The sequence below is a fragment of the Carcharodon carcharias genome, chromosome 4, assembly GCF_017639515.1.
Source record: "Carcharodon carcharias isolate sCarCar2 chromosome 4, sCarCar2.pri, whole genome shotgun sequence".
Classification (NCBI taxonomy): Eukaryota; Metazoa; Chordata; class Chondrichthyes; order Lamniformes; family Lamnidae; genus Carcharodon; species Carcharodon carcharias.
In genome coordinates, this window is record NC_054470.1 from 123,655,490 (window position 1) to 123,670,084 (window position 14,595).

At 42.8% G+C, this 14,595-nt stretch overlaps 1 protein-coding gene across 4 annotated transcripts in view; it reads right to left on the bottom strand.

The window, feature by feature from the left end:
• Positions 1 to 14,595, bottom strand: part of man2a1 (mannosidase, alpha, class 2A, member 1) — a 290,929-nt gene that overhangs the window by 210,731 nt on the left and 65,603 nt on the right. For all 4 annotated transcript variants that reach the window (XM_041185652.1, XM_041185651.1, XM_041185650.1 and 1 more), the window contains one exon: positions 10,562 to 10,689. In XM_041185652.1, the coding sequence (XP_041041586.1) occupies positions 10,562 to 10,689 (128 nt within the window). The remainder of the gene's footprint in view (positions 1 to 10,561; positions 10,690 to 14,595) is intronic.

The window sequence follows — 14,595 nt, forward strand, 5'->3', positions numbered from 1 at the left end:
CAATGCATATAAACGGTAAGCGTGCCTATTAGGGTCAAAGAAGGTGATGTATGCTTAGAAGCACAGGCCAAAGCTAGAATATGTAATGAACACTTTGTAGTGTTAGGAACTAGAGATAGTTTAAGCAAATTATATGTGTATTTGTGTATGTTAGGAGTAACGTATATCTTTAAGTTTAAGTTTAATTTTTATTTCTGTATCTGTGTGTTAAAAAAGGGGGGGAATGAGTTTTCGTTTCGCTTTAAAAGATGCCTGCATTTTAATGAGGTTTCATGACTCTTAAAACAAACACAAGGTAGAAAAACTGTGCTGTTGCCTATCAACAGGGAGAGGGATCCAAAGACACAGAAAAACCAAAAGCAATTTGAGTTCAGTTAGTGATTATGTCTAAGGTAAAGGAAGCACTTTAAGTCTCGCTCTCGCTGGACGTACTAGCAGATTGCTGAGAAAAATAAGTCTAAGAATCTTAGATAAGCTGCTCTAAAGTTATAGCAACAGTGAATGTCAAATGAGTTCTGGATCTCAAGGAAGATGCCAAGTTGTCATCAGTTTACTGGGAGAGGGAACGACTGTAGGGAGAAGAAAAAGGGAAGGTCTCAAGAGCCCTTTAAGTCAAAGTACAAGGACAGGAATCTGGAACAAGATCCTGTTCAGTAGAAGAAAAAGCAAGGAGCAGAGAGGAAGGCTCCAAGTTTAGAGAGAGAAAGCTGCAGGAAGCAGATTCCAGGCAAAATAGGCTTGCAAGAAACCAGAAGATCCAAGGAGACAGTCAAGGTTGGTGACTCCTTATTATGGGCATGTGAAGCAGTGGTGTTCTGTTGACACAGCTTGGTATTTGAGAGAGAGAGTGCACGGGAGGCAAGGCTCAAATGCACGTGGCGATCCAGGAGAGAGGAATATCAGGAGAGTTCAAACCCTGGAGGTGGACCCTTGTGGAAGGCATCGCAAGAAAGCATCATTTGGGAGAATATTCCAAAGTGGGTTCTTAGAGAGTGGAGATTGGAAACCCTTGTGTGAAAGACGGACTTCAGTGAGACTGGTTGGCTCACAGTGTGACAAGTGTCTAGGGGGAGTTGATGAGAGATCCATAGCATCTGTTTGGGGTGGCATCTGTCACTTGGCTTCAGATTATGCGGTGCCTGACCACAAGTTGCCTACTTGTTTACTGTGATCATGAGAGATTAAGATGGATCTTGTAACTTGTGTTATCCTTACAAATCTGTATATATCTATAAAAGGTATAGGTATGGGTGAAGGAGTAGTGTAATATAATTCATCTTTTCTTGTTTAATAAATGTTTTATTCTTTTGTTAAAAGTTCATCAGCTGACTCCTGTGTCTTTGTTCAGTAGCCACTCTCTAAGTTTCCAAACAAAAAATAAAAGTTCAGATCTATCAAGCCAGGTTCCACCCTGGGATCTGACTTGTCCAGTAGTAACATCAGCTGGGATCATAGCAGTAGTGAAGGAAGAGGATGCTGGCAAAATATCAGTAGAAGTGGAGATGGCAGAGGTAATGGATGGAGTAAAAGTTTATAAGCAGCATGTGCTGGAAAGGCTGGCTGTACTTAGAGTGGATAAATTGGCTGATTCAATGGCTTGCACCTTAGGTTGCTAAGGGAAATGGGGGAGGAGATAGTGGAGGGACTTAGCATAATCTTCTAATCTTCCCCATATTTGGGGGAATTGTCAGAGGATTGGAGCATTATAGATATGACATGTAATTCAAGAATGTGTGTTTTTTTCTGGCACATTCCTAGAAACTACAGGACAGTCAGTTTAATATCAATGGTGGGAAAGGTTTTAGAAACAATAATCAGGCAAAAAAGTCAAGACACTTGGAGAGGTTTGAATTAATGAAGGAGAACCAGCATGGACATGTAAAACACAGATGGAGTTTGACTGATCTAATTCAACTTTTTGATGAAATAACAGAGAAAGTTGATGAAGAGAATGTAGTGGATGTTGTATATATGGATTTTAAGAAATACGTTGATGAACTACCACATAAAAGGCTACTTAGCAAAATTGAGGTTCATGGAATAGAGAGTCACTGTCAGCTTGGATAAAAAAAAAGAGTCCTGGTAAACGTCTGTTTTTCAGACTGGAGGTAGGGGACAGTGGTGTTCCCCAATTATCAGTCCTGGGACCACTGCTTTTTTGATATATAAGTGTCAGGAAGATATCATAATTTTCATAACGTTATTGGAATTTATTGTAGAGTAATAGCAGTGTGTGTGTCAATGGCTTAATTGAATTAAAGACAGCTGGTCTGAAGGCTCTGATGTATCAGAAAATAAGCTAGGTTTGAAATGTTAACTAGGTAAACATGGTGGAAGTTTTAGAATGTGAGGTGCAAAGGGAACAATTGAATTTTTAAATAAACCAGACAAGCTTGAATTCAAAAGATGGGGTGAAATGTTTCACCGAGCCAGGAGAAGTTAAGAAACAGTGTGTTTATTTTTTCCCAAAGATTACTGGTAAAATTAGTACTATGATAGATTTTTATTATTAAAGAGGTAAAGTCCAAAGACATAGTGAAACAATGGGAATTTGCATTGAAAGGGGAAAATATGTATAAAGGAGAGAAGGCTGTGTGTAAGGGCAGGCATTTTAAGACCTAACATAAGTGTGAAAAGCCTCCAGTGTCTAAGCCTCAATCTGCTGTCTGCAAAAACTGAAGTTAAGAAAACTCACTTTGAATTCGACTGTTCAAGGTATTGTGTTACTTTGCCTGGGTCTTTTAAAATCTGTATGTTTTTATTGTTGCCTTGATGGAGGTGTAACTGGGAGTTAGATTAACTAGGGGAGCCAGATGTTATCATAATAGTAATTTGTAAACTTCTGTATATGCTTAAAATAATTTTTTTTAAATTAATACAGTTTAATTTAGTTTTGTAAAAAAGAACCAATGAGACTTGGGGTGGTCTTATTATTACTGAATTCAAAGCCCACATCTCGAAATAAATCCAAATTGCAACTAGTTGTAGCAGCTGCTTCAAGTTTCCCTCTGGGATTCGAGCAGCTTGGCATTTACCATCTACCTGCCATAACATAAATGACTTGGATATTGGAATGTCGAGTAAAATTTGAACATTTGTGGATGATACAAAGTTTGGAGGGGTGACAAACAAATGAGGATGATACCAATCAACTGCAACAGGACACAGGCTAGCATAATGGACAGACAGGGTGGCAGATAGTATTTGATATGTAGAAGTGTATGTAACAATGTGTTTTGGCCAAGGGAGATAAAGATGCAATATAGACTTAATGGCACAGTTCTAAAAAATATGCAGGGGAGGGGGACCTGAAGGTTCACGTGCATAGATCTTTGGAGGCAGCTGGACATATTGAGAATGTATTATTGAGAGAGTGATTAGCAAAGCATAAGGAATCTTTGGCTTCATAAATAGTAGTACTGAATACAAAGCAGGGAAGTTATGCTAAACCGTTATAAAGCTGATGTAGGCCATAACTAAAATATTACATCCTGTTCTGGTCACCACACTTAAGAGAGAATGAGAATGTCCTTGAGAGAGTACAGAGCAGACACCAGTGGTTCCAGGGATGAGGCTTTTAGCTACAAGGTTCAGTTTGAGAAGCTGGGATTGTTCTCCTTGGAACAAAGGAAATTGAAGGGCAATTTTATGGAGTGTACAAGACTATGACAGGTAACGTATGAAAAGGTAGGCAAAGATAAGCTGTTCCCATTAGCTGATGATACAAAGACTAGGGGGACACATATTTCAGCTTTTGGGCAAGAGATGCTTGGAGGATGCGGGGGAAGAACATTTTTAGGTAGCAGGTTGTAATGACCTGGAGCTTGCTGCCTATGGGGCTGGTGGAAGCAGAGGATTGACGATTTCAAAAGAAAATTGGATAGGCGCTTGAGGGAAATAAATTTACAGGGTATGGGGATAAAGCAAGGTCACAGAACTGACTAGACATGAACTCGGTTGGCCTCCTTCTGTGCCGTAATGACTCTATAAGATCAACTTAGAAGGAAACAGGTGCGATGGAACTGGGGGGGGAAAAAACTCATTTAAAAAAAGAGGTGAATTTAATAACAAGTTGGTATTGCAGGATAAAAGGACGTAGCTGCGAGTCAGAAGGCAATATCAGCCAAATCATCGCTGAAGAGAACCCCTAGAAGCCGATGAACCACCAGGCTAATGAAACAAGCGATGAACAATAGCTGCCGATGATCTGCCACTGCCTGCTTGGCAAGCAATATTGTGAGTGAGCTTATATTTTTTTGTTTATATTGTTATGTATATAAATTGCACTTTTCCAAGCCTATCTTATTCCTAACCAAGTCATCTGAAGTCCAAAGACATAGTGAAGCAATGGGAACTTGCATTCAAAGGGAGAAATATGTATAAAGGAGAGAAGTCTGTGTGCAAGGGCAGGTGTTTTAAGATCTAACACAAGTGTAAAAAGCCTCCAGCATCTAAGCCTCAAGCTGTTGTCTGCAGATATGTGCATGTGGAGACATGCCAAATAAACAATTCTTTGAATTAATCTATTTATTGGTGTGGTTAATCATATTTGAGCCTAAGAAACAAATCCATTTTAGTGAATTGCAATTTGGTCTGCCAGAGTAAAGAGGTCCTCAAAATATAAATTCTCAGACCCTAACCCTATCCATCCCATCATTTCCAAGGACCCTTAAGCACTCATTAGACAAGTTCCACATGTATTTAATATTTCAAATATTTTTCTAACTTTTGGGTAAACATAATGATTACACTCTGGCCTACCTGCTGGCTAATAGAAATATAGGTAACAGTAATGTATTAAGTGTCTTTCTCCCACAAAGAAACTTTGTTTTGGAGGAATGCAATGTTTTGAGAGAGCTGAAGATCTGGAGAAGGTTGCAGAGAAGGAGGGATGGAGCCATTCATCAAGGGATCTGAACGCAAGTATGAGAAGTTTAAACCAGAGGCATTGGATGACCATGAGCCAATGTAAGCTAGCGAGTTATGTCGACAGGAACTTGGTGTGAGACAGAATACAAAAGTTGCAGAGAGGTCAAGAAGGGCAGTAAGGGATGGTGCGCTATGGGCACAGTCACAGATGATGCCATTTATGATTTTGATTCGGGCCATTTCAGTGCTGTGTCAGGGATGGAAACTTGACTGGAGAGATTCAAACATCAAATTTCATGAAGATGGGCACGGAACTGGGAGGTGACATAACGTTCATGGACTTTAGAAAAAAAAGGAAGATTGGAGATGAGGTGTTGAGTTTCAAGAAGGCAATGGGAGTACTGGTATTGTCGCTAGACTAGTAATCCAGAGACCCAGGGTAATGTTCTGGGGACCTGGCCACAGCAGAGATTGGAATTTGAATTCAATAAAAATCTGGAATTAAAAGTCTAATGATGACCATGAAACCATTGTTGTAAAAACCCATTTGGTTCACTAATGCCCTTTAGGGAAGGAAATCTGTCATCCTTACTTGGTCTGGCCTACACGTGACTCCAGACCCACAGCAATGCAGTTGTTTCTTAAATGCCCTCTGAAATAGCTTAGCAAGCTACACAGTTGTATCAAACTGCTACAAAGTCTCGGAAAAGGAATGAAACTGGACAGACCACTCAGCATTGACATAGGCACCAGAAATGACAACGGCAATCTCAGCCCTGTCAACCCTGCAAAGTCTTCCTTACTAACATCTGGGGGCTAGTGCCAAAATTGGGAGAGCGGTCTCACAGACTAGTCAAGCAACAGCCTGACATAGTAATCCTCACAGATTCAGATCTTACAAATAATGTCCCAGACACCGCCATCACCATCTCTGGATATGTCCTGTCCCACCGCAGGACAGGCCCAGCAGAGGTGGAAACACAGTGGGATACAGTCGGGAGGGAGTTGCTCTGAGAGTTCTCAACATCGACTCCGGGCCCCATGAAGTCTCATGGCATCAGGACAAACACGGGCAAGGAAACCTCCTGCTGATTACCACATACCACCCTCCCTCAGCTCATGAATCAGTGCTCCTCCATGTTGAACGTCACTTGGAGGAAGCATTCAGAGTGGCAAGGGTGCAAAATGCACTCTGGGTGGGGGATTTCAATGTCCTTCACCAAGAGTGGCTCGATAACACCACTATTAATCGAGCTGGTTGAGTCCTAAAGAACATAGCTGGAGGACTGGGTCTGCAGTAGGCGGTGAGGGAAAAACATACTTAACCTCATCCTCACCAACCTGCCTGCCGCAGATGCACCTGTCCATGACAGAATCGGTAGGAGTGACCACAGCATAGTTTTTCTGGAGATGAGGTCCCACCTTCACATTGAGGATACCCTCCGCTGTGTTGCACTACCACTGTGCTAAATGGGATAGCTTTCAAACAGATCTAGCAACTCAAGATTGGGCATCCATGAGGCGCTGTGGGCCATCAATAGCAGCAGAATTGTACTCAAACACAATCTGTATCTTATGGCCCAGCATATCCCCCACTCTCCCATTACCATTAAGCCAGGGGATCACCTTGGTTCAATGAAGAGTGCAGGAGGGCATGCCAGGAGCAGCACCAGGCATACCAAAAAATAAAACGAAGTGTCAACCTGGTGAATCTACAACACAGGACTACTTGCATGCCAGACAGGATAACAGCAAATGATAGACAGAGCTAAGCAATCCCACAACCAACGGATCAGATCTAAGCTCTGCAGTCCTGCCACATCCAGTCGTGAATGGTGGTGGACAATCAAACAACTCACTGGAGGAGGAGGCTCCACAAATATCCTGATCCTCAATGATGGAGGAGCCCAGCACATCAGTGCAAAAGGTAAGGCTGAAGCATTTGCTACAATCTTCAGCCAGAAGTGCCAAGTGGATGATCTATCTCCGCCTCCTCCAGAAGTCTCCAGCATCACAGATGCCAGTCTTTAGCCAATTTGATTCACTCCACATGATATCAAGAAACAGCTGAAGGCACTGGAGAGTGCAAAGGCTATGGGGCCTGACAATATTCCGGCAGTAGTACTGAAGGCTTGCACTCCAGAACAGGCCGCGCCCCTAGCCAAGCTGTTCCAATACAGCTACAACATTGGCATCCACCCAGCTATGTAGAAAATTGCCCAGGTATGTCCTGTACATAAAAAGCAGGACAAATCCAACCCAGCCAGTCACCACCACATCAGTCTATCCACCATCATCAGTAAAGTAATGGAAGGGGTCATCAACAGTGCTATCAAATAGCATTTCCTTAGCAATAACCTGCTTACTGATGCCCAGCTTGGGTTCCACTACGGCCACTCAGCTCCTGACCATATCACAGCCTTGGTTCAAACATGGACAAAAGAGATGAATTCCTGAGGTGAGAGTGACGGCCCTTGACATCAAGGCTGCATTTGACCGAGTGTGGCATCAAGGAGCCCTAGCAAAACTGGAATCAATGGGAGTCAGGGGGAAAACTCTCCGCTCGTTGGAGTCATACCTAGCACAAACGAAGATGGTTGTGGTTGTTGGAGGTCAGTCATCTCAGCTCCAGGACATCACTGCAGGAGATCCACAGGGCTGTGTCCTCGGCCCAACCATCCTTAGCTGCTTCATCAATGACCTTTCTTCCATCATAAGGTCAGAAGTGCAGATGTTCGCTGATGATTGCACAATGTTCAGCACCATTTACGACTCCTCAGATACTGAAGCAGTCTATGTCCAAAAGCAGCAAGACCTGGACAATATCCAGGCTTGGGCTGACAAGTGGCAAGTAACATTCGCACCACACAAGCGTCACTCAATGACCATCACCAGCAAGAGAGAACTCAATCGTTGCCCCCTGATGTGCAATTGCATTACCATCAGTGAATCTCCAACCATCAACATCCTGGGGGTTACCATTGAACAGGAGCTGAACTGGACTAGCCATATAAATAACAAAAACAAAACTACCTGGAAAAACTCAGCAGGTCTGACAGCATCTGCGGAGAGGAATACAGTTACCGTTTCGAGTCCATACGACTCTTCTTCAGAACTAAGAATTTTTGAAACGAGGTGGAATATAAACTGGTTGAAGGGGGGTGGGACAGGTAGAGATTGCTAAAGATGTCATAGATAAAAGGACAAAGGGGTGTTGACAGTGGTGAGATTAGCTGAGGAATGTGCTAATGATGACATTAAGGGTAGAAAGCAGGACAAACAAGTGACAGATAGCCCTAGTGGGGGTGGGGTGGGGGGGAAGTGTTCGAAATAGGCTAAAAAGTAGAGATAAAATAATGAATGGAAATACATTTAAAAATAATGGAAATAGGTGGAAAAAGAAATATATATATATATAAAAATATATTAAAAATTATAAATTATTAGAAAAAGGGGGATCGGAAATGGAGGAGAGAGGGGGATCGGAAATGGAGGAGAGAATTCATGATCTAAAATTGTTGAACTTAATATTCAGTCTGGAAGGCTGTAAAGTGCCAAGTCAGAAGATGAGGTGCTGTTCCTCCAGTTTGCGTTGAGCTTCACTGGAACGTTGCAGCAGGCCAAGGACGGACACGTGGGCATGAGAGCAGGGTGGAGTGTTGAAATGGCAAGCGTCAGGGAGGTCTGGATCATGCTTGTGGACAGACCAAAGGTGGTCTGCAAAGCGGTCACCCAGTCTGCGTTTGGTCATACCAATGTGAAGGAGACCCCATTGGGAGCAGCGAATGCAGTAGACTAAATTGAGGCAAGTGCAAGTGAAATGCTGCTTCACTTGAAAGGAGTATTTGGGCCCTTGGATGGTGAGGAGGGGAGAAGTAAAGGGGCAGGTATTGCACCTTCTGCAGTTGCATGGGAAGGTGCCCTGGGAGGGGGTTGAGGTGTAGGGGGTGATGGAGGAGTGGACCAGGGTGTCCCGGAGGGAACGATCCCTGTGGAATGCCACCAGGTGGGGGTGAAGGGAAGATGTGTTTGGTGGTGGCATCATGCTGGAGCTGGCGAAAATGGCGGAGGATGATCCTTTGAATGCGGAGGCTGGTGGGGTGATAAGTGAGGACAAGGACAAGGGTGAGGACAAGTGGGTGGAAAACGGTGGTTGACAGGGCCCTCAACTGTGTCCGGCCCATCTCCCACGCATCTGCCCTCACACCTGCCTCTCCCTCCCAGAACCATGATAGGGTCCCTCTTGTCCTCACTTATCACCCCACCAGCCTCCGCATTCAAAGGATCATCCTCCGCCATTTCTGCCAACTCCAGCATGATGCCACCACCAAATACATCTTCCCTTCACCACCCCCACCCCCCCGGCGGCAATCTCTTCTTTGCCTCCACCTATCACTGGTCCTTTATCCAGCTCTACCTGTCCCACCCCACTTCAAGCAGCTTATATTCCACCTCATTTCTCTATTTCTTAGTTCTGAAGAAGAGTCATACGGACTCGAAACGTTAACTGTATTCCTCTCTGCAGATGTTGTCAGACCTGCTGAGTTTTTCCAGGTATTTTTGTTTTTGTGCTTGTTTTTGTTTTTGTTTCAGATTACCAGCATCCACAGTATTTTGCTTTTAGCCATATAAATACTCTGGCTACGAGAGGAGAACAGAGGCCAGGAATCATGTGACGAGTAACTCATCTCCTGACTCCCCAAAGCCTGTCCACCATCTACAAAGGCATGAGTCAGGAGTGAGTTGGAATACTCCCCACTTGCCTGGATGAGTGCAGCTCCCACAACGTTCAAGAAGTTTGACACCATCCAGGGCAAAGCAGCCCACTTGATTGGCACCACACCCACAAAAATTCACTCCCTCCACCACCGACACACAGCAGCAGCAGCGTGTACCATCTACATGATGCACAGCAGGAATTCACCAAGGCTGCTTTGACAGCACCTTCCAAACCCAGAACCACTACCATCTAGAAGGTCAAGGGCAGCAGGTACCACGAACTGGAAGTTCCCTTCCAAGTCACCCACCATCCTGACTTGGAAATATATCACCGTTCCTTCACTGTCACTGGGTCAAAATCCTGGAATTCCCTTCCTAACAGCACTGTGGGTGTACCTACACCATATGGACTGCAGCAGTTCAAGAAGCTCACCACCACCTTCTCAAGGGCAACTAGGGATGGGCAATAAATGCTGGCCAGTGAAGCCCACATCCCATGAATGAATTGAAAAAAAGGACAAAGTCGTCAGGGATGTGGTTTCTTGTGGAGAAGGGTGATGGCTGCAAGACAATACATGAGCAGAAGATTAGCTCTAACAGGGCATGCTGGAAGTAGGCGAGAAACTAGAGAAAAGTGTATTTAGGTCTTGGGTAGGGGAAATGTTTAGTTTGATGGACAAGGGAAAGAGGGTTGCTATAGATTTAAAAGATCTTCCAGCTCATTCTCAATTATAAATTCAGTTTAACTATTCTTTAAAATATTTCATGTAACAACAGCAACATTTCTAATTTCAGGAAAAATAAAGGATCCTCTAGCACACCAATTAAGATCATTTTACAATTAAACTGATTGTGAATTGATTGCTGCTTCAGAAGTGCAGATGAGACATGGATCATACCTACAGAAACACAGACCAATTGTCAATTTATAAAATGCAGGATATATGCAAGAAAAATCTGTGAAAAGACCCACCTAAATTCCTCTCAAGCCACTGATGTCCTTCAAACAGCTGGTCAATCATTGCATAAATATGTGTATTAGCCTCATCAGTCATCACCCAGCCCCCTGTTGTTATTTCAAACTGGCCCAGTTCACAAAGCCTGAAAAGAAATAAACTGAAAGTTTAGAATTTCACAGCAAGCATACACATTGTGAAAATTCAATGGTGCCTCTATGGCCATGGTTTAAAAAGACAACTAGTTGGGGATTAAGAAACACTTATCAAAACATCTAAAAGACAGCGAGTGCATGTGGTTTGATTTGACTTCTAAAACTGTTTAATTATGAAGACAAAGTAATCCTTAAATTATCTGTCAATTACATTGCCAGTGCCAGAGGGAGGTGAGAGTGACAGCCCTTGACATCAAGGCAGCATTTGTCAACTGTGACATCAAGGAGCCCTAGCAATACTGGAGTGAATGGGGATCAGGGGAAAACTTTCCTCTGGCCGGAGTCATACCTCGCACAAAGAAAGATGGCTGTGGTTGTTGGAGATCAATCATCTCAGTTCCAGGACATCACTGCAGGAGATCCTCAGGGTAGTGTCCTCGGCCCAACCATCTTCAGCTGCTTCATCAATGACCTTCCTTCCATCTTAATCTCAGAAGTGGGGATGTTTGCTGATGATTGCACAATGTTCAGCATCATTTGCGACTACATGTCCAAATGCATCAAGACCTGGACAATATCCAGGCTTGGGCTGACAAGTGGCAAATAACATTCAAACCACACAAGTGCCAAGCAATGACCATCACCAACAAGAGAGAATCTAACCATTGCCCTTTGACATTCAATGGCATTACCATCGCTGAATCTCCCACTATCAACATCCTGGGGGTTACCATTGATCTAAACTGGACTAGCCATATAAATACTGTGGCTACAAGAGCGGGTCAGAGACTCGGAAACCTGCGGTGACTAGCTCACCTTTTGACTCCCCAAAGCCTGTCCACCATCCATAAGGCACAATTCAGGAGTATGATGGAATACTCTCCACTTGCCTGGATGAGTGCCACTTCACCAACACTCAAGTTCAATACTTACTAGGATAAAATACACTGCTTGGTTGGTACTCCATCCACAAACATTCATTCCCTCCACCATCGACGCACAACGGCAGCAGTGTGTACCATCTACAAGGTGTACTGCAGAGACTCACCAAGGCCCGTTAGGCAGCACCTTCCTAACCCTCAACTGCTACCATCTAGAAGGGCAAGGGCAGCAGACATATGGGAACACCAAGCCACTCACCATCCTGACTTGGAAATATATCACCGTTACTTCACTGTTGCTGGGTCGAAATCGTGGAACTCCCTCCCTAACAGCACTGCTGGTGTACCTACGCCACATGGACTGCAGCTGTTCAAGAAGGCAGCTCAGCACTACCTTCTCAAGGGCAATTAGGGATGAGCAATAAATGCTGGTCTAGCCAGTGACGCCCACATCCTATGAATGAATAAAAGAAAATTCTGCAATCCAATGCAAATAAAGAGCATGGCAAATCTAGCAGAAGTAATTTTTATTGATTTTATCTCCCATTGTGTAGAGAAAAATAATGTGCTCATAAGAAATTCGTTCTACATTTTTAAGAAATTGATATTTCTTCTCCTTGTTACACCACTCAGAAAACTCTGATAAACCCATACAACTAGATGGATGAACCACATGATGGTAGACCTTCAAACAAAAAAAAATCTACTGTGGATCACCTTCATGGACTACACCACTCAGAAAACCCTGATAAACCCATACAACTAGATGGATGAACCACATGACGGTAGACCTTCAAACAAAAAAATAATCTACTGTGGATCACCTTCATGGAGCACTTCAAATAATTAGGTCCATTCGTTTAAAAGAATTAAAAACTTATGAACTAGAATTTCAATATTCATTCTTCAGTCTTGTTAGTAGCAAATTGAACATAAAAAGTCTGTCCAAACAAAACAGGGAGGTATAAATAATGTTTTATGCATTAAACAATCTAAAACATAATGAGGTATAAACCTAAGGATGTACAATTTACCTAGTAATCTACATTTGACTGAAGATACATAACAAAAAACGTGATTGCTTCAGTATATTAAAATCCACCACGGACACAATAGAGATACTGTACAAAATGGTAATGATAGACTTAAGAACACACACTACTAATGCTATGAACACAGGATAAGTGAAGTCCACATCACGTAAGTTTTATATATTTTCTACCATTCACAACTTGATCTGCTATTGCAGATATAAAAAAAATCCTGTACAGTGCAATCCACTTATTAAAATCAACTATAAAAAAGTAAGATGAAATAAACAAAAGACTGTTTGCATAAGTTTTTAAACAGGCAAACATATACATATTATTAAAATCTTTATATCCTGTTACTCGTCAATTTGTCTTATGGAGATTAAAATATGAAATTGTTTGCACAACTAAATCTAGCGATGCCAGCACAGTGACACTTTTAATAGGGATTTCCTAATGATTTGACAACCTGGTGTACTAGAATAGTATAACTGTTCAAGTCTGTATGCAGATACAAAACAAACACATGGGCCTTCACTCAGAGCTCTGACTCCACATGGATCTTTTCCACTATGATTTATCTCTTCAGATAAATTATTTTGAAGTAGTTTTAAATTTAAAATTTAAATTTGAATGTGGCGTGTAATTGGCAAAATGCACAATACGCTGCACATGGTGCCTGTTTTTGAGGTTACATTGAAGTGTCCACATAAACTCATTAGCATATGACCAAACATATGGGAGGGAATAATAAGGAGCTCACAAGAGTGGGAAACGTGGTGTGTGGGGTGATTGAATTAGGCAGGAGCCGTAATTTCGACCTCCCGACAGCAGGTTGAGATTCAGAAATAAAATCAATGGCATGTTTGCAGTATGTTTGGCCTCACGGCAGTCTATGGTGGGTTTGTGCTTGTAATACATTTACATGTCATAATTACTCATTAGCTTAAAACATTTTTTAATAAAGTCTAACCTTCAAGATAAAGTCAGCCAGGCACATAGCGTGCACTGGTCGGCTTTGTACAGTTGTGTGCGAGGTCAGCGGTTTTCTTTGTCGAACTCTACAACACAAGGGAGGAGAGGAGGAGAATGGCAGCCTGTACGGAGACTCAGGACCAGAAAGGGTGAGTCAGGAATGAGGGGGTTGGGCTGTGGAGTGAGATCAGGGGCATGGAGATGGGGAGGAGGGATCCAAGGGAGGACAGAGGATGGGGTCGGGGCACGGAGGAATGAAATGGGGAAGATCTGGCATCCTGGGTGTGGTGGGCACAGTCAGTCAAGGTAAGAAAATGGGGCCCTAAAGTGTGGGGTCAGTACTGTCCAAATGTGGGTTCTTCTCAGGGTGTTGACTGACAGGGTCCTTACTGGGCTTTGAGTTCACCAACATTTCAATTATCCCTGCTGAGAGTGATCTCTGACAATGTCCTTTAAAATGTATAGAAGGGAGGTACAGCTGAGCCTGCAAATTCAACCATGTCCCACAGAGTGGCGAGTACAACACTAGGCACTAACAGGAACATTCAATAGAGTGAACGCAAAAACACAACACTGTTTCTTCCACAAAAAGGAAATATCCCTAACTCCTTTGTAACCATCAATGCATGTTAACAATTAGGCATGCCAGTACATTTAGATCTCTGATTAAGCTGACAAATAATGATGACACACACATGACTAGAGTGAAACTAATGTGATGTAAATGATCTATAATTGAAAGTTAAATTTGAAAAACACTCAAGCCATCTTTGTGCTCTCAATAAGTCTTATGTTAATGGCAATGAAATTGGACAGGAAAGTTTAGGCCGTGATGCACAATCTCCCTGTTTGACCAGGAGGTTCTTTATAGCCTGACTGTAGCTGCAATCATTCACCCTCACCGCTGAGGAATTGCACATGTTTCTCGTGCATGCCGCCAGCACTTTAAGTTTTAATTGTAATTATGTATGGAAACAGGAAAAAGCAAAAGAGTGGAAATGGCGCACAC